This window comes from Taudactylus pleione, unplaced genomic scaffold (assembly GCF_031769625.1).
Source record: "Taudactylus pleione unplaced genomic scaffold, aTauple2 ptg000209l, whole genome shotgun sequence".
Taxonomy (NCBI): domain Eukaryota; kingdom Metazoa; phylum Chordata; class Amphibia; order Anura; family Myobatrachidae; genus Taudactylus; species Taudactylus pleione.
Window position 1 is genome coordinate 902334 of NW_028284611.1, and position 26525 is coordinate 928858.

Sequence of the window (26525 nt, forward strand, 5' to 3'; positions counted from 1 at the left end):
GAAAAAGGCTCTTACAGATCTGTCCCAGGATCAAACAATTGTTTTAAAAAATGCAGACAAGGGGGGGGGGTGTGGTTTTACAAGATAGGTCTAACTACATTATACAGACAAAAAAGATCTTGGAAGATAGTCAAACATATTGTAAATTAACAAAGGATCCAACTCAAGAATTTCAGGATGAATTATTTTCATAACTCCATAAAGCTAAATTAGATGGAATATTAGACCAAGATGAATTTATTTATTTATATATTCAACATCCAAAGGTGGCAACGTTTTATCATATACCGAAAATCCATAAAAGTAAAGACTCCCCGCCGGGGAGACCTATCATCTCCGGCGTGGAGTCTTACTTCAAACCTTTCACATTATATAGATCTAAAATTACACCCATATGTAAAATTACAAGATTCTACTGATTTATTGAGGATATTAGAAACTTTTGAATGGAATAAAGATTTATGTTGGATCACAGTTGATGCGCAAGCCTTGTATTCTTCAATACCACATGATAAAGGAGTATCATCTATTAAATATAGATTAGATTAGGATCTTAATTTAAGTTTAAAATAATTTTTTTTTTGCTTGATGGTATTAATTTTATTTTAAAACATAATTTTTTTAAAATATGAGGAAGAGTTTTTTTATCCAATTGAATGGTTAAAGTTATTTACAAGAATCCACGTATTATCTCAAGTGTGAAGCTATATAAAAGATATATAAATGATCTGATCTTTATTTGGAATGGTGACATAGAAAGCATTAAAAATCTATTAATACAATTGAACAACAATGATAGGAATCTTAAATTCACCTATAAAACTGACAAATATAGTATAGACTATTTGGATATTTTGTTAGAATCAGGTCCTGATAATATTATTAAAACTTGCACTTATTTCAAGGAGACTGACTCTTAACAGCTATATACCTATAGATAGTTGCCATTTGACCGAATTACACCAACATACATCTCTTCACTCATCTCAAAATATCTCCCAACCCGACCTCTCCGCTCAGCACAAGATCTGCGTCTCTCATCCCCGCGCATTACTTGCTCCCATTTAAGGTTACAGGACTTTCTTCGGGCTGCACCCACTCTATGGAATGCCTTACCACACACAATAAGACTTACCTCTACTCTTCAATCCTTCAAGCGTTCACTGAATACTCACCTCTTCAGACAAGCTTATCAGATTCCAGAACTGACCATATAACCTTCATAGCTTCCATGTCTTATCACATCCCCTCTCACAGTCCACACATAACCTCACATATTGTCTTTCTTTCACATACTCCTGACATTTTGCTGACATTCCTGTGTGACTGGATCATGCAGCCCACCAAGAAACTCTGCATTCTGGCCGGACCAAATTGCAATATATATAGCACCTATCCTTGTGTATCAATGCCTATTTCCCTATATATTGTAAGCTTGCAAGCAGGGCCCTCTTACCTCTATGTCTGTCTGTTATTACCCTGTTTTGTTCTATCAATGTTTCCAATTGTAAAGCGCAACGGAATATGCTGCGCTATATAAGAAACTGTTAATAAATAAATAAAAAAAATAAATAAATTTGAAACTAAGGAAAGAAAATGTGCCCTATTCCCAATTTATGCATATTAGGAAGAATTGTTCAGAAATAAGCTCATTTTAAAAACAATCCTCTTTTATTAAAGAATTTTTTTAGTTAGAGGAAGCAAGGTCCAAAGCGCGAAACAAAGATAGATCTCAATTCTTTAAAGGTACGGTGCAGACTCCACCAAATGCTAAAACTAATTCTAAAATGAGACCTTTTGTGACTCAATATAATGTAGAAAATAAAAAAATAGAAAAAATTTGAACCAGCACTGGAAAACTCTGATAAAAGATCCCATTTTGGGTCCACATTTACCAACAAGACCAGAAATGGTTTATAAAAAAAGCTATCACGTTGAAAACTATGCTTGCTCCCAGTAATCTGAAACATAATAATGTTGGGAAAAAGAAATGGCTATCATTAAACACAAATGGTTGTTTTCCTTGTAATAATTGCATGGTAAGCAAATATATGGATAAACACCCCTTTTCTTGTCAATTGGACAATGGCAAACAATATATGCTAAAATCCACAGTAACATGTAACACCTCTTATGTTATTTATCGTATTACTTGTGGAATGCGGTTTAGTTTACGTAGGGAAGACAAAAAGACCTATTAAGATCAGGATTCAGGAACACCTACGTAACATCTGCAATAATGTGTCCAATCATAGTTTACCAAGACATTTCACTCGTATACATTGATCAGATCCTTATTTTTTTAAATTTACAGTATTAGAACATGTCCCTTCCCATCATTATAACAGGGATTTAGTTTTATCCAAGAAAGAATCCTATTGGATTTATGTATGTAATTAATTAGCCCCATTAGGTTTAAATGAGGGTATGGATATAGTTTAATTTCTGTGTTAGGATATGTAATTTGAATTTTATATTTTATGTCATATATGTATATACAGATATGTGACGGAAGTATTTTATTGTATATGTATATTCATTATTGCATGTACATGTTGTATATTTATTTTTGAAATTAATCATTTTTATTAGGTGTAATATGTTAAGGATAATTAGTATGCCCTCACTACCAGTCCCAGTTCTGCTATTTGCCTAAACAGGAAGCCATGCCAATTCCGGTTTAAGGATGATGTGGTGTCACTTATTTTGCCCTCACTGCCCAACTTCTTGTAATATGATAGTTGCCTCATATTCGTGATTGATGTATGGGGTTATTCTATTTTTATATACAATATTACATGGTTTTGGGCGTTATGTTATTTTTGATATCAGAAGGACGCCTTTTGATGTTTTTTTCTTTTCTTCTTCTTTTTGCCCTCACTGCCCCACTTCCTAATTGTTTTCAGTGTCACGTCACTTCCGGTATTCGGAGGACGCGCTGCAACTTAGTTTGCCCACACTGCCGTTTACTCACTTAGTGTACATCCATTGCCTCATATCCGGGGCGGATATACTATAGTCACAACGTTTGCAGTGTCACGTCGCTTCCGGTAATCGGAAGACGTGCGGCAACTTGACATGCCCACACTGTCCTTGTTCCTCTTAGCATGCACCTGTTGCCTCACATCCGGGGTGGATGCACATTAGTCACATGACCCTTATATTGCGTTATTTCCAGTAATCGGATGATGCACAATATCACTGTGATTGGGTTTTGTTGATATTATAGCACTCCTAGTCGGCACAATTATATGTGTTGGCAGTCATCCATAGGTTAATTACGGCTCATCGTAGGTTAATTTATTCATCAGCTGTACTCCAATTTATTCATCAGCTGTACACCAGTATTATAATTTTAATTATGGTCTTCACAAATGGCGGCCATTTTTGGTTAGCTTGAATTTTTGTCAGTAAATGAATTTCAACATGTTCAATTAAATTAAAGATATATATCAAAATATAATAGTTTTTAATGATTTTAGTAAAGGTTATATATATTTTACTTGTCTGAAAATATGTTATATATGTATATTTATGTACAATTTTAATAAGTAAAGTCAGACTTTTTTTGTGGTCACATAGGGATATATGTATCCATGAATGGAGTCATTTTTTATTGTGAAAATGAAAAATAATTTGATTGCTCTAGTGAACTCTTAGCCCTATTTAAAGCATCACAAATGGACCAGGAACTTATCCCTGAGGAAGTTTGTTCACAAACGAAACGCGTTGGCGGTTCCTGGTTGCATTCGTTCAAGTCCACACCTTGGAGACATCATTACAGAGATCTTCTGAATTTGGTGCCATTCAGTTGGATTACATTGGACTCCTGGGTTTGGGTGAATTATGCTTGAATGATATGCTACAAACCAAGTTTTTACTTTGTACGTGTTCTTAATCATATGCTGTGAATATAAAGTTTTGATATACTATACCATGATCTTTTCTTGGTTTTTGTTTTCTTGATGCTGGGCTATGTTTCAGGAAATCTTATGAAAGCCGTGTCCTGACTCATCATTTCATTTGAATGGAGTTGAGATAAGCGTAAATATATAAAATTAAATGTATGCACATTATTTATTTTTTAAATTATTCAGTGTCTAACATACTACACTATTAGCGTCTTCTTGTCTTGTTTTATATATATATATATATATATATTAATATAATTAGAGATGAGCGGGTTCGGTTCCCTGAGAACCAAACCCACCCGAACTTTGGAATCCGAGCCGAGATCTGAGTTGGCTCGGGTTTTGACACCTGACTCGGATCTTAAGGCAAAACCTCATCATCCCTCTGTTGGATTCTCGTGGTTTTTGGATTGAATAAAAGGTTCCCCATGATCGCCACCATTGTCATTCCAGCTGTGGACAGTGAAGAGGAAGGAGGGGGCTGTGATTGCTGTGCTGAGGCGCTGGCTGCTATGTGTTGACACGGTGAAGAGGAAGGAGGGGGCTGCCTGTGATTGCTGTGGGGTCTGGCTAGGCTACATGACACTCAGTGAAGAGGAAAGAGGGGGCTGTGATTGCTGTGCTGATAGGGGCTGGCTACTGTTGTTACTTGTGTCAGGGGTTGGCTGCTTAATGTCCATAGGGGCTGGCTGTGCTGCTGTGTTGTCCAGGGGTGCTCACTGCACTATCCATCAGGGGTGCTCTTCATCTTCACCCCCAGAGTGAAAAAAAATTGTTTTTTTTCTGTGTGTGAGTGTTAGCCACACTATTAGCAATGTAGCTGCACAGGGGTGCTGCCTTTGTTGTTTATAAAGAGGCTACTGCCTCATTCAGGAGTGCTCTCCACCAAAGTGCCAAAATAAAAGTTAAAGTGTGTGTGCATTAGCCATGGCATCACAAACGCCTCAGCTGAGATTCACATAGACATTTTCAAAAGGTAAAAATAGAGGATATGGTTTTAAAAATAAAATAAAGAAGCTAAAACTGTGTTCTCTGATTATAGTGTCCCTACTCCCAGTCCCTACCCATGGCCCCTATACCTAAATATCAGCAAGTCAGAGGGGCAACGCCATGCAACTGTATTCAAGAGTGCAGCTGCTCCTCCTGTAGCCCAGAATATGTGTAGGGGGTGGTGATGATATGGCCTAAAATGGAGCTCACATCCACTAAGGTGGACAAAGAATCCCCAATCTAACAGGAAGCCCAGCTGTAATTTATACACAACACAGGATGGGATGATGATATAGGCTTGGGTGATGTTATAATCTGGGGTAATGTATGCATCATCTTTTTCACACAATATTAATTTGTTCCTGCTGGAATCCACCTTTACCGGTGCCTCTGTAATTTTTGCACATAATTGACGGTAAAGGTTTTTCTCGTAGAATTTGTAGCTCATTTTGATGGACATCATCTTTTCCACATTTTGGGACAGTAGTCTCAGGGCTATCACTGACAAGGTTCCTGGCTGTGCTGAAAACTATTTCTGAGTACACACTGGAAGGTGGGCAGCTCAAGTAAAGCAAAGGCAGTTTTGTGTAAGAGCCTCCAAATTGCCTCTTTTTTCTGCCAGCAGTTATTTACATGCATCTCTTTCTCTTCACATCTGTGTCCATTGGGAAGAAAAAAACAATGTCTTTATCCCTTCTGGGATGAAAATCCACTCCTAGCAAGCAGGAAATACTCAACGTAAGATTTAAACTTTAAATCTGAATTGTTGCATTTGCTGCTCTGTTTAGGTTGTCCACAATATCTGCTCTGGTTAAGTGGACAGTTGGTACAATGGCAGTTTGAAGGCCACTAACTAACTAACTTTGTTTTTTTAATGTCCCTGTACAGATTGGGAATTGTTCATGTGGAAGCTTTGCAAAGGATTATTTTACAGTCAATTGTTTTGGAAAGCACTGTTCCTGGTCCCCTTCTGGGATGAAGTCACAATGTAAGGCCTTAAATCATAAATCTTGTGCTTGTCCACATATCTGTGCTGGTTAAGTGGCAGTTTGGAGGCCAACAACTAAATATATTTTTTTTAATGTCCCTGTACAGGTTGGGGAATGCTTTTTCATGTGGAAGGTTTGCAAAGGATTAATTAAGCCAATTGTTTTGGAAGGCACTACTAGAAGTCTTCCTGGTACCCTTCTGAGATGAAAAAAAATCCACTCCAAGCAGCAGGCAAGGCACTCAAGGATTCTTCTGGGGCAAGGACTGATGTAAATGAGTAAAACATTTTTTGTAAAGGCCTCCCCACCTCACCCCCTCTTCTCCCTCATTAATTTACTTCAGAATCAAAAAATAAAATTAAATTTACTACCAATAAATCCTTCCTGTCACTGCCTTCACCTACATAAATACTCCAACTCCCTCAGGCCACTCTTGAATAATAAAAACATTTGTTCGCTGATATACCATGTTTTAAATTGAACTGCCATGTGTTTGTGCCACCCACTGCTGCCACTTAGCCTAGTCAGCCAGCTAGCTTGGTGAAAATTTTGGGCCTAAACTGGATGAAAACAATATTGTGAGGTGGTCAAAATTGACTGTAAACGAGTGGAAGTAAATGTTATTGAGGTTAATAATACTGTAGGAACAAAAGCAGGCCCAAATTGTGATTTTAGCTGTTTTATGAATTATTTTAGAAAAAATACAGATCCAAAACCCCAAAAGAAAACACAGAAGGGCGGTTTTGGCAAAACCAATCCAGATCCAAAACCAGGGGAGATACAGATAGAAAAACCAAAGCAGGGGGTCGTCACACATCTTTAATATACATATATATATATATATATATATATATACACACACACAAATGTGTCCACATACATCTATCCTCCATGCACATGCACTACAAGCTGCATTGCACATAATGCTTGATCGCCAGGCATCTTTTCATGAAACTTTTTACAAGGTAAATTAAGTAGGTTACAAGGCTAACTTGTGTCAGCTGTTTTCCTAGGTGCTTTGCAACAGGTGTGCTTGGTGACTCTCTCACCTTAAAAAGCAAAGTTGCTGTGAGCTTTAAACCAGATGGCTTATCCTGAGTTTAACACTAATGTGATAGCTATTTCCATGTTATAATTCTGAGCAATAAAGTAGGGACTTGGAGTAAAGTGGGGTCCTTTGACGGGGGCTTCAAGCTTGAATGCACTGATCAATTCATGAAATAAAACCCCACTATTTATTATTATTGTTAGTTATGGTGAGTGCAGAGCCCCTTGTGAGATCTATCTATCTATCTATCTATCTATCTATCTATCTATCTATCTATCTATCTATCTATGTGTAATCAGTGTTCTCCCAAAGCTTAATTACCCTGCATCGGCAAAAAGTCGCACTGTGCTGACATTCCATATAGAAACAGCAGCACAACTTATTACCGGGTCTAAATACCAGCGCCAAAATCCCATCAGGTTGGCATACCAATGGTAAAAATTTAGGTAGGTTAGCTGTAGGTAGCAAGGTTAGGCATTAGCGGGAGGGTTAGGCACTGGGGAGGGTGTGTTAGGATTAGGGGGAGGGAGTGTTAGACTTTGGGTGTGGGGAGGGGTAGGTTAGGTTTAGGCACTGGGGTGGGAGGGTTAGGGTAGGGGTAGGGAAATACTTATCAGACATTTTTATGGGTGTCAGGATTCTGGTTGTCAGGATGCCGCTGTTGGTATTCTGAATAGCGGCATCCTGTCAGCTGGGATTTCATACCTAACTCCCTTATTGCCCACTGTACTGGCCTTGTCACATTTCCTGGAAGACGACAGATTGGAGGGCAGAGTAGATTCCTCGCCCAGTGTAGCAGGAAGGTTGTGCAGTTACCAGTGAACAGTGAAGAGAGTAGACGGACAGCTTGTGTCCACTCTGCATTTCAGCAGCCCCATCTGCAATACATTAGGCTTCCATACATTACCAGATTTTCATTCCAACCAGCCATATTGGACAGATAACTTACAGATACATGTAGAGTGTATGCCCAGCATAAGTGTGGTGGCCACGGTAGCAGAATTTATTCATTTTTATGCATACTAATTTTTCCACCTGCTTATTTTAAATGATTTACTGCTGATTATATTCATGGTTCTTTCTGAAGAGCCTAATGGCATTGATTGGGTATAGAATGAAGACGGGTTCCCAGCAGTCACAATCCCGATACCGGCATCGTGACAGAGATTCTGATGGGTTTTGAGATTCCAGCATCAGCATTCTAAATGCCATCATCCTGCACATCGGGATTATGACGACATCCCTGATGGCATATATCATATGTCTGCAAACAGTCCAGCTAAACAATGTAAATATAGGATTACAGTATTTTTGAACATATTTTTGTAGTAGTTTATTACCAATAATTTCATTTATACGTTGATTTCATTCTAATGATAAATATTCTTGTCATTTATATAGCACCAATCACATTACACCGTATTGTACAGTGAATATTTATTAATATTAAGCAGTCCAGTATGATTTGGACTATGAAAGGAAACCCACACAAACATGGAGAGAACATACAAACCTCACTGAAAGAAATATGGCCGTAATCGAACCCAAGGTCCCATAGGTCTGAGGCAGCAATACTAACCACAGTGTAACAGTGCTACCCATAATGCATAATGCTGTATCCACAATCTAACACCATAATCCCCAGCACTCAGAATGATAAATTAAACTAAAAGGAAGAATAGGTCCTCCCCTGAATGAGTACTCACCTGAGGATGAAACTTTCCCCCAGCCGGTCACCCAACATTCCATGCCACAGGGGAAGGTGACAGTGGCAGAGGGCAGACAGATTGGCATAATGTAGTTGGTGTAGGAGACACGTCTGTCCAGCTTTACCAGTGCAATGTTCCCTCTCTTCCCTACTCCTGTATACAGGGGGTGCCTAATAATTCTCTCCACACCAGCACTGGCTGTATGAGTATCTGTCACAGACAGCTGGTATTTCCCCAGGTACACAGTATAATAAGATATAGAGGAATATCTGTGAAAAGCAGAGACAATATATTAATATCTTCTCTACAGGAATGTTCAGAAAATTAATCCAAAGTGTATCCACTGCGCAGGTGCATAAATATGTATCTCTTTGTAGTTTTTTAATTACTTTTCCCTATCAAGGAAAACAATATTCTATAATTTTATTGGTACTTTATTCTCATTAGTTAATCCTAGGAAAGGGGGTGCTACCAGAAACAGTCTAGAGGTATATATCACATGAATGGGAATAGGGGGGAAAAAGGTGGGGGGCAGAAGTCCCTTATTGGTGCACTCAGGTAATAATATACATATATACTCTAAAATTTTACTTTTAATAAGTCACTACATAAAAAATTAGTTTCCAATCTAATACAGATGCATATGAGAAGCAAGCGAAATAAATGTAAAAAATAGTGTATAAAAAAATAAATATGTGTTTTAAAAACTTGGTTAGCCGGTGTCCTATTATTTTTTAATTGTAAATAATTTTATGTCACATATCATTTATAATATTTCATGGTTTAGTTCAAGAAATGTTAACCCTATTTAAACATAAAGAAGAGAAGGACTTGATGTTATATATATATATTTAATTAATTAGTATAATGTGCTAGCCATACACACATATCTTACTGGTTAACCACATCACTTCTAAAAGAGATACAAAAGTTGCCTACTGTATATTATTGCAGCCTTGGGTCTCTTAATCCTCTAGCTGTAATTTCCAGTACAAAGTTGATACATTGTCTGAACCACATACAGAGTTCCTTTCCTAATCCAAATATAGAAAGATCACTACAGATCTATCTTCCAATAGCATTTAATATATAATTTAGATATTCCACAGATACCATGTACTGTATTTATAGTGTGTAATTGTTGTATACATGATAGCCGTGTGTGGCAACCTTCTCATCAGTGCTTATACTGATATCTGATGCACCTTTACATATATATACAAGAAATGAATAAACAGCGGCACTAGGAGACTTGAAAAGGGATAAACTTTAATGTGGCACAAAGTGTCACATCTCCAATGTTTCAGGGCTCACTGGCCCCTTTGTCAAGGATATCAGAAGAAAAGAGCAAAGCCCGCTTACCTTATAAAGAAAGAAGTCCACCAAGAAAGAGAGAAGGAGGGGAGGACGCTGCCCGGGTCCCCTAGCGTCGCAGCCGGAGTCCCGCAATGATGACGTCATGCTGCTCTGCGTATCCAGTTGCCGAGGCAACCAAAACACCAGCATGCTGAGGCAGCTTACCATCCCCCCTGTGTAAACAATTTTGTAAGAAGTGGATAGGTATCCTAAACAAATGTAGCCTAGATCTCATCCTCTTGGTCATAGAGGAAGTGGGACAAGAGCTGGAACGCACCAGGAATAGAATAGCCACCTTTGAGTCAGAACACAAGCAGGTATTAATACAGGATCACTCACAGGACTGGTTGGGTAAATTACAAACCCAATGTGAAAATTATCGGAGAGACTTGATTAAATTCAAGCGTAACAAATACCAAATAGTTAAATCCGATTATGATGACAACAAGGTTTATCGTTGGCTCATGGGTGGCGATACACCATTTCAGCCCCAAAGGCCCTTCAGATTGAGAGGGTGATGGCGTAAATGCAGAGAAGGTCTTAACCTTACTACAGCATCGTCTAATAGCGACAGTGAATTTAATGTAATGGATTCAGAAGATCCACAAGAAGGTCTCAGTACCTCTACTGATCCCAATGTCATTATTCCTCAGCAGTCAAAAAACAGAGGATGCCCTCCCGCAGGGGGTGTCAGAACAAGAGGCTTAACTGACCAAACCAGCAAAAAGAAGACTTAGTCTTCAATCTTTCTAGGAGACAATTATCCACTCAGGAATTACATGTATTAAGCAAGGCGTTATCCTTCATTCCCACAAGCCATCATGATGAATTTACATGGAAGATAGCATTCCACCACTTTTCTTGCAAGCTACACCTTCAGGAATATTTTGGCACAAATCCAACTACCACATGCAGAGGTGCACATGATGAGTTTATTAGTTGCAGATCTAGCTCTTCTTTTGATCCACCATCCTACAATCCTTCAATAAAATCTTTCACCCGATTATTGGATGATGCCGTCTCCAGATATACCAAAGCCTCTCCAGTTAAGCACCATAACCTTACCAAAGACGAATGGCAGGCTTTGAGAAAATGATGAGAATATCGTGATATCATTATCTGCCCCGCGGACAAAGGGGGCGGAATTGTTATCCAAGATCTCTCCGAATACAAAGAGGAGATTTATCAACAATTGTCCATAGGTGACACTTACCAGCCTTTAGTCTTGGATCCCACCTCCTCATATAAAAGGGAATTAGACGAGGTTTTATTATCTGCGAAAAATATTGGAATCAACACAGACCAGTTAAGGAAGGCATTGACGCAGGACCATCCAGTGGTCCCTGTTTTGTTTACAGTCCCAAAAATCCACAAGCGATTAATCAAACCGCCAGGATGACCGATCATCTTGGCGAGGGAGGGCCAGTATCAACCGGTGTCCCAGTTTCTTGATACTATCTTACAGCCATTAGTGACAAAACAACCAACTTTCATCAAGGACACCACCAGCTTCCTTACCCTCCTAAACAATATCGGACCTATTCCAGATAATACACTAATGTGTGTCATGGACATGTGTAGCCTTTACACCTCTATTCCCCACAAGGAAGGCCTAAAGGCTATGAAGGAATTTCTGTGCACTGCGAAAGTGGAGTTTATTAACCAGAACGTTTTTCTACTGTTATTGGAGCTTACACTCACTAGAAATTATTTTTTTTTTGATGGAAAGTTCTTTCTCCAACAAACCGTGTGTGCAATGGGAAGCAATGTAGCCCCCTCCTATGCGAACATATTTATGTTCAAAGAAGAATTCGATATGTTTTTTAAAGATCCAGTTACATCTAGCTATATCATCTTGTTCGCAAGATACATCGATGATTTATTCATGCTCTGGGGAGAGGAACGGTTCAACAACCTTATGGACAACATCAATGCAAGGAATTCATCCATCAAACTAATGTTCCAAACTGATCATCACACACTTAACTTCTTGGACGTCCAGGTCACCCTGGAGGGAGGCTGCATTCAACCTAACATCTTTTCTAAACCAACTGATAAGAACATGCTGTTACAGGCAAACAGCCATCATCTCCCAGCCCTGAAAAAGGGACTTCCCAAGTCTCAAATGATCAGGCTGGTAAGAATTACCAACAAACATACGGATTTGGAAAACAGCTTGAATGTTATAGTAAACAATTTTCTACATTGAGGCTACGATCCGTCATTATTACAGAAACAAAAATGGGAAGTGTTGAACACCCCAAGAGCAAAATTTTTGCTGTAAAGAAAAAAGACCCTGAAGCAGTTATCCCGTGGAAGAGCCAATTTAGTACCACCAGTGCAGTTATACATTGAGCCACTAGAGCACTCTGGCCTATTGTCTCCTCAGACAAGGAAATGCCCACATTGAAGAATAAGAGACATCTGGCGTGCTTTATGAGAGGCAGAAACATCAAGGACATGGTCGTGCACACCGACGTTACAAACTTTGAGTCTTTCTATAAACAAATCAGCACCATTTTTTTATCCAAGGGCCCCGGATGCTACAAATACCTGGGCTGCACTACTTGCCGCAACATGGTAGTTGGTACTTTTTTCAAACATCCTCATACAAATCAGATGTTCAAAATTAGACACACGCTCACGTGCATCTCGTCATTCATCATTTATCTTATCAGCTGCCCATGTGGCCTTAACTACATTAGCAAGACAACTAGAACAATGAGGGAAAGGATGGCCCTGCATCGTTCAGCTATTAAATCTGCTCTTTCAGGGAAGCCCTCAGACCAGCCGGTTGCGAGACATTTTGCTGCTAATAATCATACCTTAGCCTCGCTTCAACATATGGCCATTGACCACGTACCCAATACCATTAGAGGGAGACGTCTCCTACAAGACATCTCTCTTTATAAGGTAAGTGGGCTTTGCTCTTTTCTTCTTATATCCTTGACAAAGGGGTCAGTGCGCCCCGAAACATTGGAGATCTGACACTTTGAGCCACATTAAAGTTTATCCCTTTTCAAGACTCCTAGTGCCGCTGATTATACAGCTGAGTGCCGGTCCAGACAGCCATTTATATATATATATATATATATATATATATAAAATTAATTTGCCGTATGTGAATCAGTTTATTGCACAGGTGATTATCAGATTTAATACAGGCTTCTTAGTGTGACTTGTTTAACCATAACTGGACACAGAAATATCTCTCTACATTATAGACTTTCCATCCTCTTTCATCTCCTCTCTTTGATGTCAATAGATACAACTTTCCGATCAGTATTCATTTTATCCACATGTATCAGTATTTCCCATATGTTTGATTTCACTGATGCGCCGACCCGGCATCTCTGCATCACAGTCGCTGGTGTATGGGGGCCTTAACTCAATGCTCTTCCCATTGAAATCAACATGTGCAGATTTAGAAACAACACCATTAGCACGCCATCATGCTGCTATTAGGGTGCCAACAGGGTGCTATTATGATGAAGTGTAGGACAAAGAGTAATAAAAGTAATAGGTAGATGGAGTGGGAGCCTAGGAAGTTGCATTATTGTCAGTGTACAGTATATGTGTTTTTTTTTTGTCACACACACACAACACACTTACACCATACTTACTGACATTTGACGGGAGGAGAAACAGATGGGAGGTTTTTGGGGATGGGGCTGGATGACTGACATCATTAAGCCCCACCCTTTGTGACAATTTGCCGTAAACAGCACATATTTAAATAAGGGGGCATGGCCAAATGATGCGATTCTCATAGAATTGCGTCATTAGGTCACGCCTCCCATACTCGCGGACCCGCCGTTCCGCAAGAAAATTCGCCTTATTCTGCACACTTCACTAGGAAGTGGTCAGAATGCAGGAGAAGCACCTACTCTTCCAGGGGTGCAGGGGTTCCCAAAACATTGGGAGCCTCCCTGTGACTTCCGGGAGGGTAGGCATGTATGACTCACACACTGCAGACAAACAGGATAATACTGTGAGGGGTGATGCAAACATAATATAGGTTCTTGTTTATTTGTTATAAGGAATCTGCAGTACATTGCTTGTCAGTTGTGTGTGAGGACAGAGGGCCTGATTCAAACCCGGTCGCAAGTGCTGTGCGCTCGCAACTGGGTCGATGGTTGGCCAGTGCGCATGCGCACGACGAAGCCAGCTCTGTCGTGCGCATGCGCGAGACCCGGATGGCGACGGGCACTCCGTGTCTCACAAAAACAAAGGGGGTGAGCTGTCGATGGTGAGTGACAGCACGCCCCCATTGGTGGGCAGGCCAGGGGAGTGGCTGCCCAAACGGAGGCGTTCCCATATGAACGCCTCCATTTGGGGGCGGCCTCACTGACATCACGAGTGATGTCAGTGGGAGAGATTTCGGCTCTGCTAGAGCCGAAATCTCTCTGGGGCTTGCGGCCACGAGACCCTACCACAAGTGTCTCGTCGCAAGCCCGATGGTCACGATGGTCTTGACCATCGCCACCATCTTCCTGGCCGCTCGCTATAGCTGTGGAGGCTGTTCTAAAAAAAAAAAAAGACCGGCCCAGATTCAGAGCGAGCGCTCTGTCAGAGCGTCCGGCGCTGAATCAGGGCCAGAGAGTGTTGATTTCAAGGCTAACTGTATAAAAAAATATGCTGCTGTGTCTGAGCTGCACCCCCAATATCACTTTTCAGTCTTTTCCTGTTTTTTCCTGTTTTCAAATTTAATTTAAAAATATTGTATATTTAAAGATGTGTGTGTTGAGATATATTATTGTTCTAACTGCGGGCCTATTTCAGCAAGGAACACTGGGCCTGATTCAGAGCCGCTCGTAAGCGGCCGCTTGTTCTCTCCGAGCGATGTTCACACATCTGCGCATGCCTATGGGTCGTAATGCACATGCGCCAACCAGTCAGTGCAGTCGGAAATCGTGTGTTCGCAAAATAGTGTGTGCCTGCTAATTTGAGTGACAGGATGAGGCGTATGTGGGTGGTAACAGGGGAAGGTGCTTGAAAATGGGGAGTGGAGATCCGAACGCAGGCGTGCCAAACGGTCAAAACGGGCATTTTAAGGGTGTGCATAATTAACAAAGCAGCGTCATCGACCACGTCATTTGGTTGTTTCTTAGCCTGAACTGTTCGCATGATTGCGGTAGGAAAATCTTACCACAAGCACTGCGAGCAGTTCAGACGCCTTTCGATGTACTCGATTAATCTAATAAATAGCGGAGATGACCTATGATGCGAACAGCAAGGGGGCGTCTTTACAAAATAGCGAGCGCATGTCTCGTTTGCTCGCTCAGACTTAGAGGCATCAACAGACCGCAAAGAGCGAGCGCTCAATTTAAATAGCCGGCCCGTTATTCTGAACGAGCAAGCGCAAATAGCGTCCGGCTCTGAATCAGGCCCACAGTTGCCTATACGCACGCAATCGGCTGATTGTTGTGTACTGCACAAGCATACAGTAGGCATCGCAGTGCACTTGTGAGAACCAGCCACTGTGTATGGAACTGTGATCGCAGGGGCTACGCAGACCAATTGCAGAGTGATTGACAGGAAGTGCCGTTTTGAGGTGGTAATGGGGGGGTTGTCGGCCGAACGCAGGCGTGCCAGTGTGTTTCAACGGTGTTGCATGGGTGTGCTTAAATTAGCCACTGCGATACCAAACACTGCCTGAAGCCTCATAGCAATTCCTGAGTGAGGTCTGACCTGCCTTAACTGTGCATATGGGTTCAATAGTACTCAATTGTACCGATGTTTTTGCAGTCTTGCTAAACATTACGGATGTGCGTATAGGTAATGTGTGCATCCTTATGTAGTGGTGCGGTGGCATACGTTCGCTATAGATTAACATATATTCGTAGTAAAACTGCGTGCGTACACTATATTGCGATCCGTAGTGAATCAGGCATTGTGTGCAGTGGTATCCCACAATCATCTGCACCCCAAAACAATTATTGCAGAGTCAGATAGGTTCTTTTCCTGGTGCATAAAAACAATTGGCAGTGTTTGTTAAAGGAATTTGAAACAAAAATGGCATAGTGTGTTTTCCAGTGTTAGCTACTGGAAATGTGGATTTACATATGGAAGTCAAGTAGACAGTCCAGAGGAACTTAGATAGGATTGTGTTTTTATTGGTGTACAGCTGTACTCACTGTTACATTGGTCATATCCTTGCATGGAGTGGAGCAGTGTCTGACAGCTGTGGTGCCAGTTTGGGACTGGTTAATGCTTTGATAATGGGGACACCCGTGATGTGTGTCCTCTGATATGGCATTACCCCCAGGCTGATTGAGCCTGGTTCGGGTTACTGGAAATACTGGGGAACCCCATGCTGTTATTCCCCATTTTTTCAATACCAGAGCAGGTTCAAGGGTCCGGGGCTGGTTATGCTTTTGTTGGTGTACTCCATGCTGATTTTTCTACATTATACTCTGTACACACAGAAGCAATGCAGAAATCTGACTGATCTTTGCAGTACTTTGGCAGAGTTTACTTAGAAGGAGCCAATACAACTGAACCTACACATTAGACAACACACAATCAGAATCACCAACTAAAATAGAGAGGCAAACATGATTCTTAGTAAATCTGTGATGCCAATCCAGTGTAAGCGGAGGACAGCCATCCTCCACTGTATTGCCCAACACACTAAAGCAAGATGGCGTCAGACAGGTAGGGTAACATTGGCCATCTTGGCAAAGAAAAAAGTGTCCCTTGAGGAGCCATGTTGCTGTAGACTGCACAGTAGCGCATTCCACTTCTAACATCAGCTACTGTGTTTGGTGGTATTCCCCCATCATCTGCACCCCAAAACAATTATCTCAAAGGAGTTTTGTTTAGTTCCTGGTACATGAATGCAATTGCTAGTGTTTTGTAAAGGAATAATGAAAAATGTAGAGATGTGTCCACATACACCTTTCCTAAAATCTAGCCATATGGACAAATTTCCATGCCTTTGAATTTGCGTATTAGCCATGCCTTATGATTTTTCTTAAAATACTTTAATATGCTACTTTATACGAATACTTTTGCATGAAAATATAATTGGGATCCACCCAATTGCTACTTGTCTTAGCCATGACGACATCTCGTGCCAAATGAAGCAAAAAAGGAAAGATGTATGAGGACACATCTATGTAGTGTGTTTTCCAGTATCAGCTTTTTGTGCAATGGTAATACCCTATCATCTGCAACCCAAAAATCATAAGTGGATATTTTTGTCTCATGTCAAAAAATCCAGACTTTTTATAAAAGTGCATTATAAAGGTAACAGTCCCTGCTTTCCCTATCTCATTGTTCATTCATTTGGTGTGGTAATTTCAACTACAATAGCTTTACTCCTGTCCTAGTTTTAAAAAATAAAACCAATAATGGATCAGTCGATATAAAAGCAGGAGCAGCAACCCAGTACTAGTGCTGTGGCTGCTGCCAGTCATAATACTTTGTCAACATCTACTAAAGGTGTTTAAGGGGAAATAAGGTGTAAAGGACACTACAAATCTAAACCTTTAGTTATCATGGTAAAGAAAACATCACCTCTAACTATAAAAGGAAAATTTACTGCCAAAAATTTAAAATTGCCAACATACAATACACCACACGCAGTGGCAAGGAAAGGCTCAGTTGTGGTCCTACTAGTGCTGTTTCATGATGTACGAGAATGCCTATGGCGGAAGCTGGGGCCAAGCACAGTCAGTCATCACCTGTAACCACGCATGCAGTATCTTCTCTAGAGGTGTCACCTCTTAAAACAGTAAAATCAGGTCACAAAAGAACACTAATGGCCATATTCAATTTGGAGTGAAAAGACCTTTGCCGGAATTTTTGAGGTTTTGCAGGCGTAAACTATACGCGCGCGTCCCCACGTATCGCCGTATTCAATTCCAAATCGGTGAAAATGGGACCTGGCGAAACCCAAACAGCCTAAATGTCCTGTCGATTTTGGGGAAATCAGCCCGACACCCCCCCAAAAGATGCTCTGACATGGGGGTTCACAATGGGGACCCAGATTAAACATGCTGAAGGTATTTGGGGTCTTTGAATGGTCTCAATAGGCACTATTTAGCATTTTTGGGACAGGGGTGAAGAATAGCATTTAGCAAATTTTTTGGGTGAAAATAAGTAGTCCTATCAAATTTGGAGTACATGAAAATGGGTGCAAGCATTATAAAGCACCAAAGACGCACCTTCAGCAAGCACCTGCAATCCAAAAAAAACCCTCCCCCATATTTGCAGACCCCCTCAAAGGCTATTTCACTAGTTTTTGAAGTTGTACCCCCACTTTGAAATTTTGCACCCACTTTTTCAAAGTGCTTTTTTGGGGTGTCCTTTGTGTTTTTTTTAGCATTTTTTGACACAGTAAGTGTCAAGAGGGGGGGGAAAAAGGGTGCAGAGTGGTTTCTGTACCTCTGCACCCCAAAACCCAAAGTCTGCACTTTTTTCCGCTGGGTATTCATAGCCTAAACTTTATCGCCTATTACATTGCATTGCGTTTTTGCACCGGCGAAAAGATGCTATAATTGAATACAGGGATAAGTGTGCTCAGCGAAAATGACATCATTGGCGAAAAAGTTTTACCGAAAACAGATTTTCGCTCCAAATTGAATACGACCCCATAGTGGGGTGTATATAAAAAGGCTACTAGAAAAAGAATACTCCGTTTTAACCCATATAATGCTTTTTTAAGGAGGTAGACTTCTCTCCTTCAACGTAGCATTCTAGGGGCTTCATATACAGTAGATATCTTCCGTTAATTTGCCATTTAAGATTTCCAAATCAAAGCTGATATAATATGTTTTGTAGGGCTATACTAGTCATGACTAGGTGTGGAGTGCTGTATTTTGCCACTGGGGATTGTGTTTCACCATAGTCAATTCCTGACCTCTGGGTATAACCCTTAGCGACCCGCTGGGCCATGTAACGTGCAATACTCCCATCAGCCTTTACAGTACTCTTCAATAAATACCCTTTTAAGTCTAACAGTATTTCAATGACTTGACCTTTGTACCATGATCCATGTATCATTATCACTCAGTAATTCCATTTCTTTGTCTATGGCATACTTCCATTCAGTCTAGTCACTTCATCACTTTGCCTCATAAATATATTAAGGTTCATTGAGTGCAGTGTTTACAAATTCCCCATCATATCTTCTGGATGGCTTGCCTATGTTTGATCTACTGTAGTAGATTATTTTTGTTGTGGTTGAACTTCCACACTGGTAGTCTCTGGTTCAGATATATATCCAGCTACTTACATGTCAAATGACACATATTTGCTCTGAATGTCAAAGTTCAGCTTTTCTGTAACTTGTGTTGTCTCATACAGTAGAATACAACGTCCCTTGACTTGACAAGTTTTCTTGCAACTGGATTCCACAATCTTTAGACTTTACTCTCATGACATTAACCCGAGCATTATGCACTTTTTTTTATTTCAAAACCAGCTTGTATCTTCTCTCCTCTGGTAAATGGAAATAAGAGGTACTCCCAAATGTTCTTGGGTGTTTCACACTTGTTTTTCTCTTTGACCTGGCCTCAATTGGTATTATGTCCTTTGGGGGGAAATGTTGGAGAATGGTTCTTTAAGTACTGTGGTGATCATATCTTCAGCCCAAAACTGCTTCTTTAGGTTTGCATCCTTCAACAAACTTCTCACTTACTGCACTAGTGTATGGTTTGCTCATTCACTAACTCTGTATTGCTCAGTACTACAAGCAATGGTCAACATGTGCATTTTCCATGTTTTGTCTAAAATTGTTCCACCTCTCTGTTGAGATACTCATCATCTGCAGTGGCTCCTGTCCTCTTACCTGAGGGGGGGTTGCCGCTTATGCTGGCCTGGGTCCCGACGCCTGCTCAATTAATCTGGCAGGCGTCGGGACCGCCACATGTGCATAAGTGGCGCTGGTGCTGTGCATGTACATGCATAACATCAGCTTCATGGGGCTGCATTGGTTGCAGCCCCAAGAAGCCCTGTAGGGCTGCCTGAAAGGCAGAGCAGCAGCTCCCACTGGAAGCTGCTCTTTGCTGATCCCAGCCCAGATTGGCAGTCCCAGGGAGAGGAGAAAACTCCCCCTGGGGCTGCCTGTCTTCAGCGTGACTTCCAATGGGAAGCCACCTCCAGTCACAGTAAAGCCAGTGCAGTTAGTGACTGCACTGGCTCACTGAAGTGGCTGCTTTTACTGGGGGGGGGGGCTGCAGCCTCACAGCCCCTAGGTAAGATCCGCCACTGCTCACCACTGTTATCAGAACTCTGAACTTGTAATCTGCAATTTTCTTTGTTACTTTAGATTTCTCCTTTATGAATTATACAGTATGGGCGTTATTCTCATGAAGTTATCTATAAATGTCACAACGTTTCTATATCCACTGACAGACTTTGCTTCCATTGGTCCACACACATCTGAATTAACTTTTTCAAGTGGTAGCTCTATTTGTTGATTTCGGAAATGGTTAACGACTCCGTTTCCCAAATATGCAGCTTTCACACATGGATTTTTCTGTGTTAGTCAATGAAATTCTTGTGATCATGTCATTCTGTAGTTATAAAACACTTTCATAACTAAGGTGACCAAATATGTTATGCCAGAGTTCCATTATCTGACTTTTGTCATCATTGTGTAGCAGTGCTGTGTATCATAGACATACAATTGCTGGTGTAATGTGCCTTTAGTGATAATTGTCCCACTTCTGTTTCTCACAATGCACTTTCCTTTGGCAATTTGAAATCTGTGGCCTCTTCGCTCTAGTACACCGATAGCAATAAGATTTGTTACCCCTGCTGGTACATAGAATACATTTAGGATTTCTGAGACTTTTATTCTTGATCCAATTCTCAACAGAGCTTTATTTGTCCCAACTTTAAAGGCTGCCAATATTCCATTGCCAATCCCTTTGATTGTGATAAGGTCACATTCACTTATTTGGTGAACCATTCCACATTGCAGCTGACGAGTGCAGTTGCAATACAGTTACAAGAGCATTTTCTGTTCTTATCTGTTACACTCAGGGCACTTATCCTTGTCATCACATTTCTGGTTCTGCACAATACCCACCTTTTTCTGCTTACAATTGATTGCTGTATGACCTATTGTATCTTTTGACAATTATAACACTTGAACTTAAATTTTCTAAATTTCTCACTTTTTGCTTGCAATGCAGCGGGAAGCAGTTGGAAAGCTGATGGATGGAATCCTGACTGCCGGCTTCCCGACTGTCTAATCCCAGCAAGGGTTAAATGACAGGCGCCAAAATCTCGATGCCTGTCATTTTACCTTTGTCGGGAGACCAGTGCTCGGCATCCCGATCGAAGGGATGCCAGGTGCAGGGTGTGGACAGCCGCATGGGGGGCTTAGGTTTAGGGCCCCCAGGGAAACTTAGGGTCAGGCAGTCCCCCGGGAGGTTAGGGTTAGGCTAAGGGAGGGGGGGTTAGGGATAGGCACCCCTGAGGGGAGATTAGGGTTAGGCACCCCCCCGGGGGACTTAGGTTTAGGTGGCTGGGAAAGGGGGGTTAGGTTTAGGCATTTAGAGGGGGGATTAGGGTTAGGCACTTGGGGGGAGGTTATGGTTAGGCACCCCTAAGGGAGGGTTAGGGTTGGGGGGGAATAAGGTTAGTAAATACTTACCTTAGACGCTCGGGATTTCACCCCTGTCGAGCAGCCGCAGTCGGGTAAATCATACTTAATCCATCTCAGCACTAGATTCACAGGGTACACATTCCTCTAACTGCACAAGTGCTGGACCCATACTGCGCATCTGCGGTACAGGTCCTGCGTGTTCGCACTCAGTCTGGCAGCAAACTATGAGTGTTTGACAGTCTGCTGCTGTATTTGGGCAGGAATGGGGCATCGATGGCCTCCTTTCCCCCGAAATGAGGGTGTGACACTGCCATTGGGGGAGGGAAGAGGCCAGGATCTCTGTTGGCTGATGGAGATTTCCTGGCCTCTTTGTTGTATCTGCGGCTGCCGGCTTGCATGACCCCATTAGCTGGCTGACGCAATTGCAGATTATCCTATGTTGCATCTTTGGATGCAGCTCCGATAAATAATGCATGCAGGAGGCATGTCGCCTACTGCTGCATTACCTTAATTGCAAGGACAGAATTGCAATGCTGCTTGTGTGCAGACTTGCAATTCTATTCTGGGCTGAATCAGGCCCTGTGTCTGTTGTTAACTTTGCATTGTTTGTTTCCAATGCTACAAATAAGACGTCAACCTCTGGTGCAAGATTTTGAAACATGGCAGTTGCTATCTCTTTCATCTATTTACATAATAACAGATTTTAACTTCTGAGAGACATACATGTTACTGTCTATATAATCATTCATACTTTTGAAGGCATGTAACTTTTTATTATACAATTCACATCTTAAATGTATTCTCCTCATGAGATCTCCATCCTGATATTCCTCTTGCAATGCAGTCCACATGTCTTTAGCTAACACTTTATCATTATGTAGTAGACATGTTGCTCCACACTCAATCTGATCATACCCATGGCTCTCTATATCATCTGGGCTTGGACTGTCACCAGGATCTACTGTTACTTTCCATGGTCTCTCCCGCTTGAAGCATTTCCATAGCTAGCAAAATGTATGTAGTGTAGTTGTCTGCACATTTAAGCTTCATGAACCCCATTATTGGTATAATTTCTGCATATTTACTCCTTACAGCCATTATTCTGCAGCTCTGATACTGCAAATGTGTTTGCTGTGACACCTTTTAGCTTAAAACACACTGTATTTGCTTCTCTGTGTGCTCCAGCTGCTCTCTGTAATGTACCTCAATGCTGGTTTGGCATTTGTAACAAACCAATGTACATGATGCATTTCTGTATACACTTTTAATGCTTTGGTGCCTTTTCTCCCACTTGTGTGTTGAGGTACCTTTTCTGTATTAAAGTGTTCTGGGTGCTTGTTTCAACTGTGTGCTTTTGTAGTTTGCATGCAGTGTGCCTGGGACTTGTTATACCTCGGCCCATAACCTGTTGGAACTGTGGCCCTGATTCAGAGCTGGATGCTCTGAAAGAGCGCTCGCTCTGAATCAGGGCATTTTTTTTTATTTTTGGAGTGACCACCCACAGCTATAGCGAGCTGCCATGATGATGGTCACGATGGTCAAGACCATCGCGACCATCGTGCTTATGACAAGACCCTTGTGGTAGGGTCTCGTTCATCGCAAACCCCAGAGAGCTTTCAGCTCTAACAGAGCCAGAAGCTCTCCACTGACATCACTTGTGATGTCAGTGGGGCCGCCCCCAAATGGCAGGCATTCTCATGGGAACACCTCCGTTTGGGCAGCCACCTCCCCAGCCCGCCCACTAAACGGGGCAAGCTGTCATTCAACATCGACAGCTCGCCCCCTTTGGTGCGAGACCCAGAGCGATAGATTGCCCATCGCTAGCCGGGTCTTGCGCATGCGCACATTGGAGCCGGCTCCATCATGCGCATGTGCTGTGGGCCACCATCGACCCGGTTGCGAGTGCTCAGCGCTTGTGACCGGGTCTGAATTGGGCACTGTATGTGCAGTTTGGTTTAGCAGAGTACTGTACATACCAGTGGTTGTAATTCAGGCAATATTAGTCCGTTTGGCTTAACCAGGCTTTGTGGTTTATTTAGCACAAGTGTATGTACAGATATCCTCACGGTTGCAAAGTTTGGATGTTATATGGAGCGGAGCCTGTAGAAGAGCAGGGTGCAGACGGTAGCGGTGCAGGGTTCTGTAACAGCAGTAATAGCAGGACAAAATCGCGGGTCTCAGGAGCGATGAGGAGGATGTCTATCCTCCACCATGTTGCTCATACATAGTGACAAAATGCGCATGCGCAAATACAATTTTAGCATAATAGCATGCATCTTAGTTAGGGCAGTTAGTTTCCATAGAGGTGCCATTTTGTTGGAGACTGCACAGTAGGACATGCCACTTTTAACATATACACAAACTGTATTTTGGTATTGATGTTGTTCAGTATCAGGGTCCGTTGATAATCTGCGAATAACTCCATTTTGTAATTTTAAGCAAGTTGTTAATGTATTGCAACATAATTGAAGATACTTTTATTGTATTTTAAAATAATGAGGAAATAAACAATATTACATCAGAATTGTTACACAAATGTTTTGGGTAATCATCACCATGGTCACCTGTCCGTCAGCCTATTTACCTATTTCACAAGCTGTGACTAAACTTGTGAATTTAAAGCTAAAGAACTCCATATTACACTTACTGTCTCATACCATTAATTACTGTTTATATATTACCTGTACCTGCACTTCTTTCTTATTGCTACAAAGCACCATTTTGGTTTTACCCCTATATCACTTGTGTTTCTATTGCAGGGGTTCCCCAACCACAGTCGTCAAGGCACACTAACAGTCCAGGTTTTAGGGATAGCCATACTTGAGCACAAGTGACTTAGGGCCTGATTCAGAGCCGAACGCTCTGAGCAGAGTGCTCACTCTGAATCAGGGCCCTCCTCCATTAAAATGGAGCATCCTCCTGGACGCTCATATAGCTGTGGGTCACCACCCACAGCATATATGAGCATCCTAAAAGATGGTCGCGATGGTCATGACCATTGTGACCATCCGACTTGTGAAGGAGACCCTGTGGTCGGGTCTCCCAGCCGCAAGCCCTGGAGTGATTTTGGCTCTATCAGAGCCAAAATCACTCCCACTGACATCACTAGTGATGTCAGTGGGGCTGGCTCCAGACGGTAGGCGTTCCCTTGGGAATGCCTCCGTCTGGCAGGCACGCCCCCGGCACGCCCACCAAAGGGGGCGTGCTTTCAATCAACATCGACAGCACGCCCCCTTTGGTGCGAGACCCCGAGTGATGGAATACCCGGCGCTCGTTGGGTCTCACGCATGCGCACGACGGAGCTCCCTCCATCATGCGCATGCGCAGTGGGGAACATCGACCCGCTTGCGAGCATACTGCCGCTCGTGAGTGGGTCTGAATTACCCCCTTAATTAGTACCTCAGTTATTTTGATTTAACCATCTGTGCACAATCATGGCTATCACTAAAACCAGGACTGTTAGCATGCATTGAGGACCGAGGTTGGGAATCACTGATCTATTGTGTATTGTCGTAAGACAGACACAGTTTTCCCAGGATGACCCAAGGTGGAGAATCTGAGCACAGATCTGTGGGAGTAATGCTGGGCATACACTATACAATTATCTGTCAAGGTGCCTACACACTTGGCAATGAGCTCACGATCTCATGATGTGTACGATTTCCCTTGAAACTCTCCCCTGCAGCTCTGCACACGATATGCTGTCCAATCTTCATACGATCTCTCCTGCATCCAGACTTTTTCCAGTGCATTGTATCCCAGATTGTCATATCTGCCTACAGCACGGAAGATCTGAAGATGCGATGTGCGACCAGCGGGGACTCACGATTTAGGCATATTTTACACAATCTGTCATTCCGATGCATCAGATTCAGCCAGATCGGGTAAAAAATTGCCAATTGTGTAGGCACCTTCAGATATCTGTCCAATCTGGCTGGTTGGAATGAAAACCTAGTAATGTATGGGAGCAAATGACACTCAACCATTTGGTCCAAACACTGGAAAACAGACAAAAATGATTGTTCAAATTGGTTAAATTCATTTGTTTTAATCAGTTAGATTGAACAACCATTTTTGTCTTTTTTCCAGTGTTTGTGAGCAAGTGATCAATTGTCATTTGCTTCCATACATTACCAGGTTTTCATTCCAACCAGCCAGATTGGCCAGATATCTGACAGATAATTGTTAGTGTATGCCCAGCATACGTAATAATATATATTTATCATCTTACCCACAGCTTCCCCCTGGTACCACCTGCAAAGTGGCTGCATTATATATTAATGTGATATAAAAGTGAACATTATTAGAGTACTGCAGAATGTAGGTGAATTTAATGTTAAAAATAATCACTAAATTTCCCGCTCACAACAGTGCACATAAGTTCAGGACATACACTTATCACATACTTGCACATACAATGTGTAGACTCATGTGAAATGTATATGTCCTGAACACACCAATGTTGGCAGCTATTTAAACTTATAACACATTTCATGGAGAGCAGCTACTGTATGTGGCATATTCTCTGTTGAAATATAACAGACACGATGGAACACGACAGACTCACCTTTCAAAGCAGGCAGCAGCTGTCAGCACCCACTGGTAAGCGATCAGGGACCCGCCACATATATGTGACCCCCCATACTGCAGGCTGATCTGCCAGGGCCACTCCCCGTCCACAGCATCTTTGCCTCCAACTATCCGGCTGGAGATAGCTGGTGAGCCGCACACTGGGACTGGTGATATAGGTGATGTGGTTGATGATTTAGGAGTAGTAACTGAAATAAAGTAAGTAGAGAGAGGGTTATATACCTATAATGTTGTTTGTTAAATTGTATAATATATTGAATTTGATTACACATGACATGGAAATGCATACTATATAAATTATGGTTTGTCATATACTGAAGTGCCAAAGTCTAGGGATAGATGCCTAGTATCGTGTGGGACCCCCTCTAG

At 41.8% G+C, this 26525-nt stretch overlaps 1 protein-coding gene across 2 annotated transcripts in view; it reads right to left on the minus strand.

Annotated features, from left to right (window-relative positions):
• LOC148517801 (brain-specific serine protease 4-like) overlaps positions 1–26525 on the minus strand; it is a 155577-nt gene that overhangs the window by 54992 nt on the left and 74060 nt on the right. For both annotated transcript variants that reach the window (XM_088478154.1, XM_088478153.1), the window contains exons 6-7: positions 26134–26344; positions 8645–8916 (exon numbers count right to left, since the gene is read on the minus strand). In XM_088478154.1, the coding sequence (XP_088334280.1) occupies positions 8645–8916; positions 26134–26344 (483 nt within the window). The remainder of the gene's footprint in view (positions 1–8644; positions 8917–26133; positions 26345–26525) is intronic.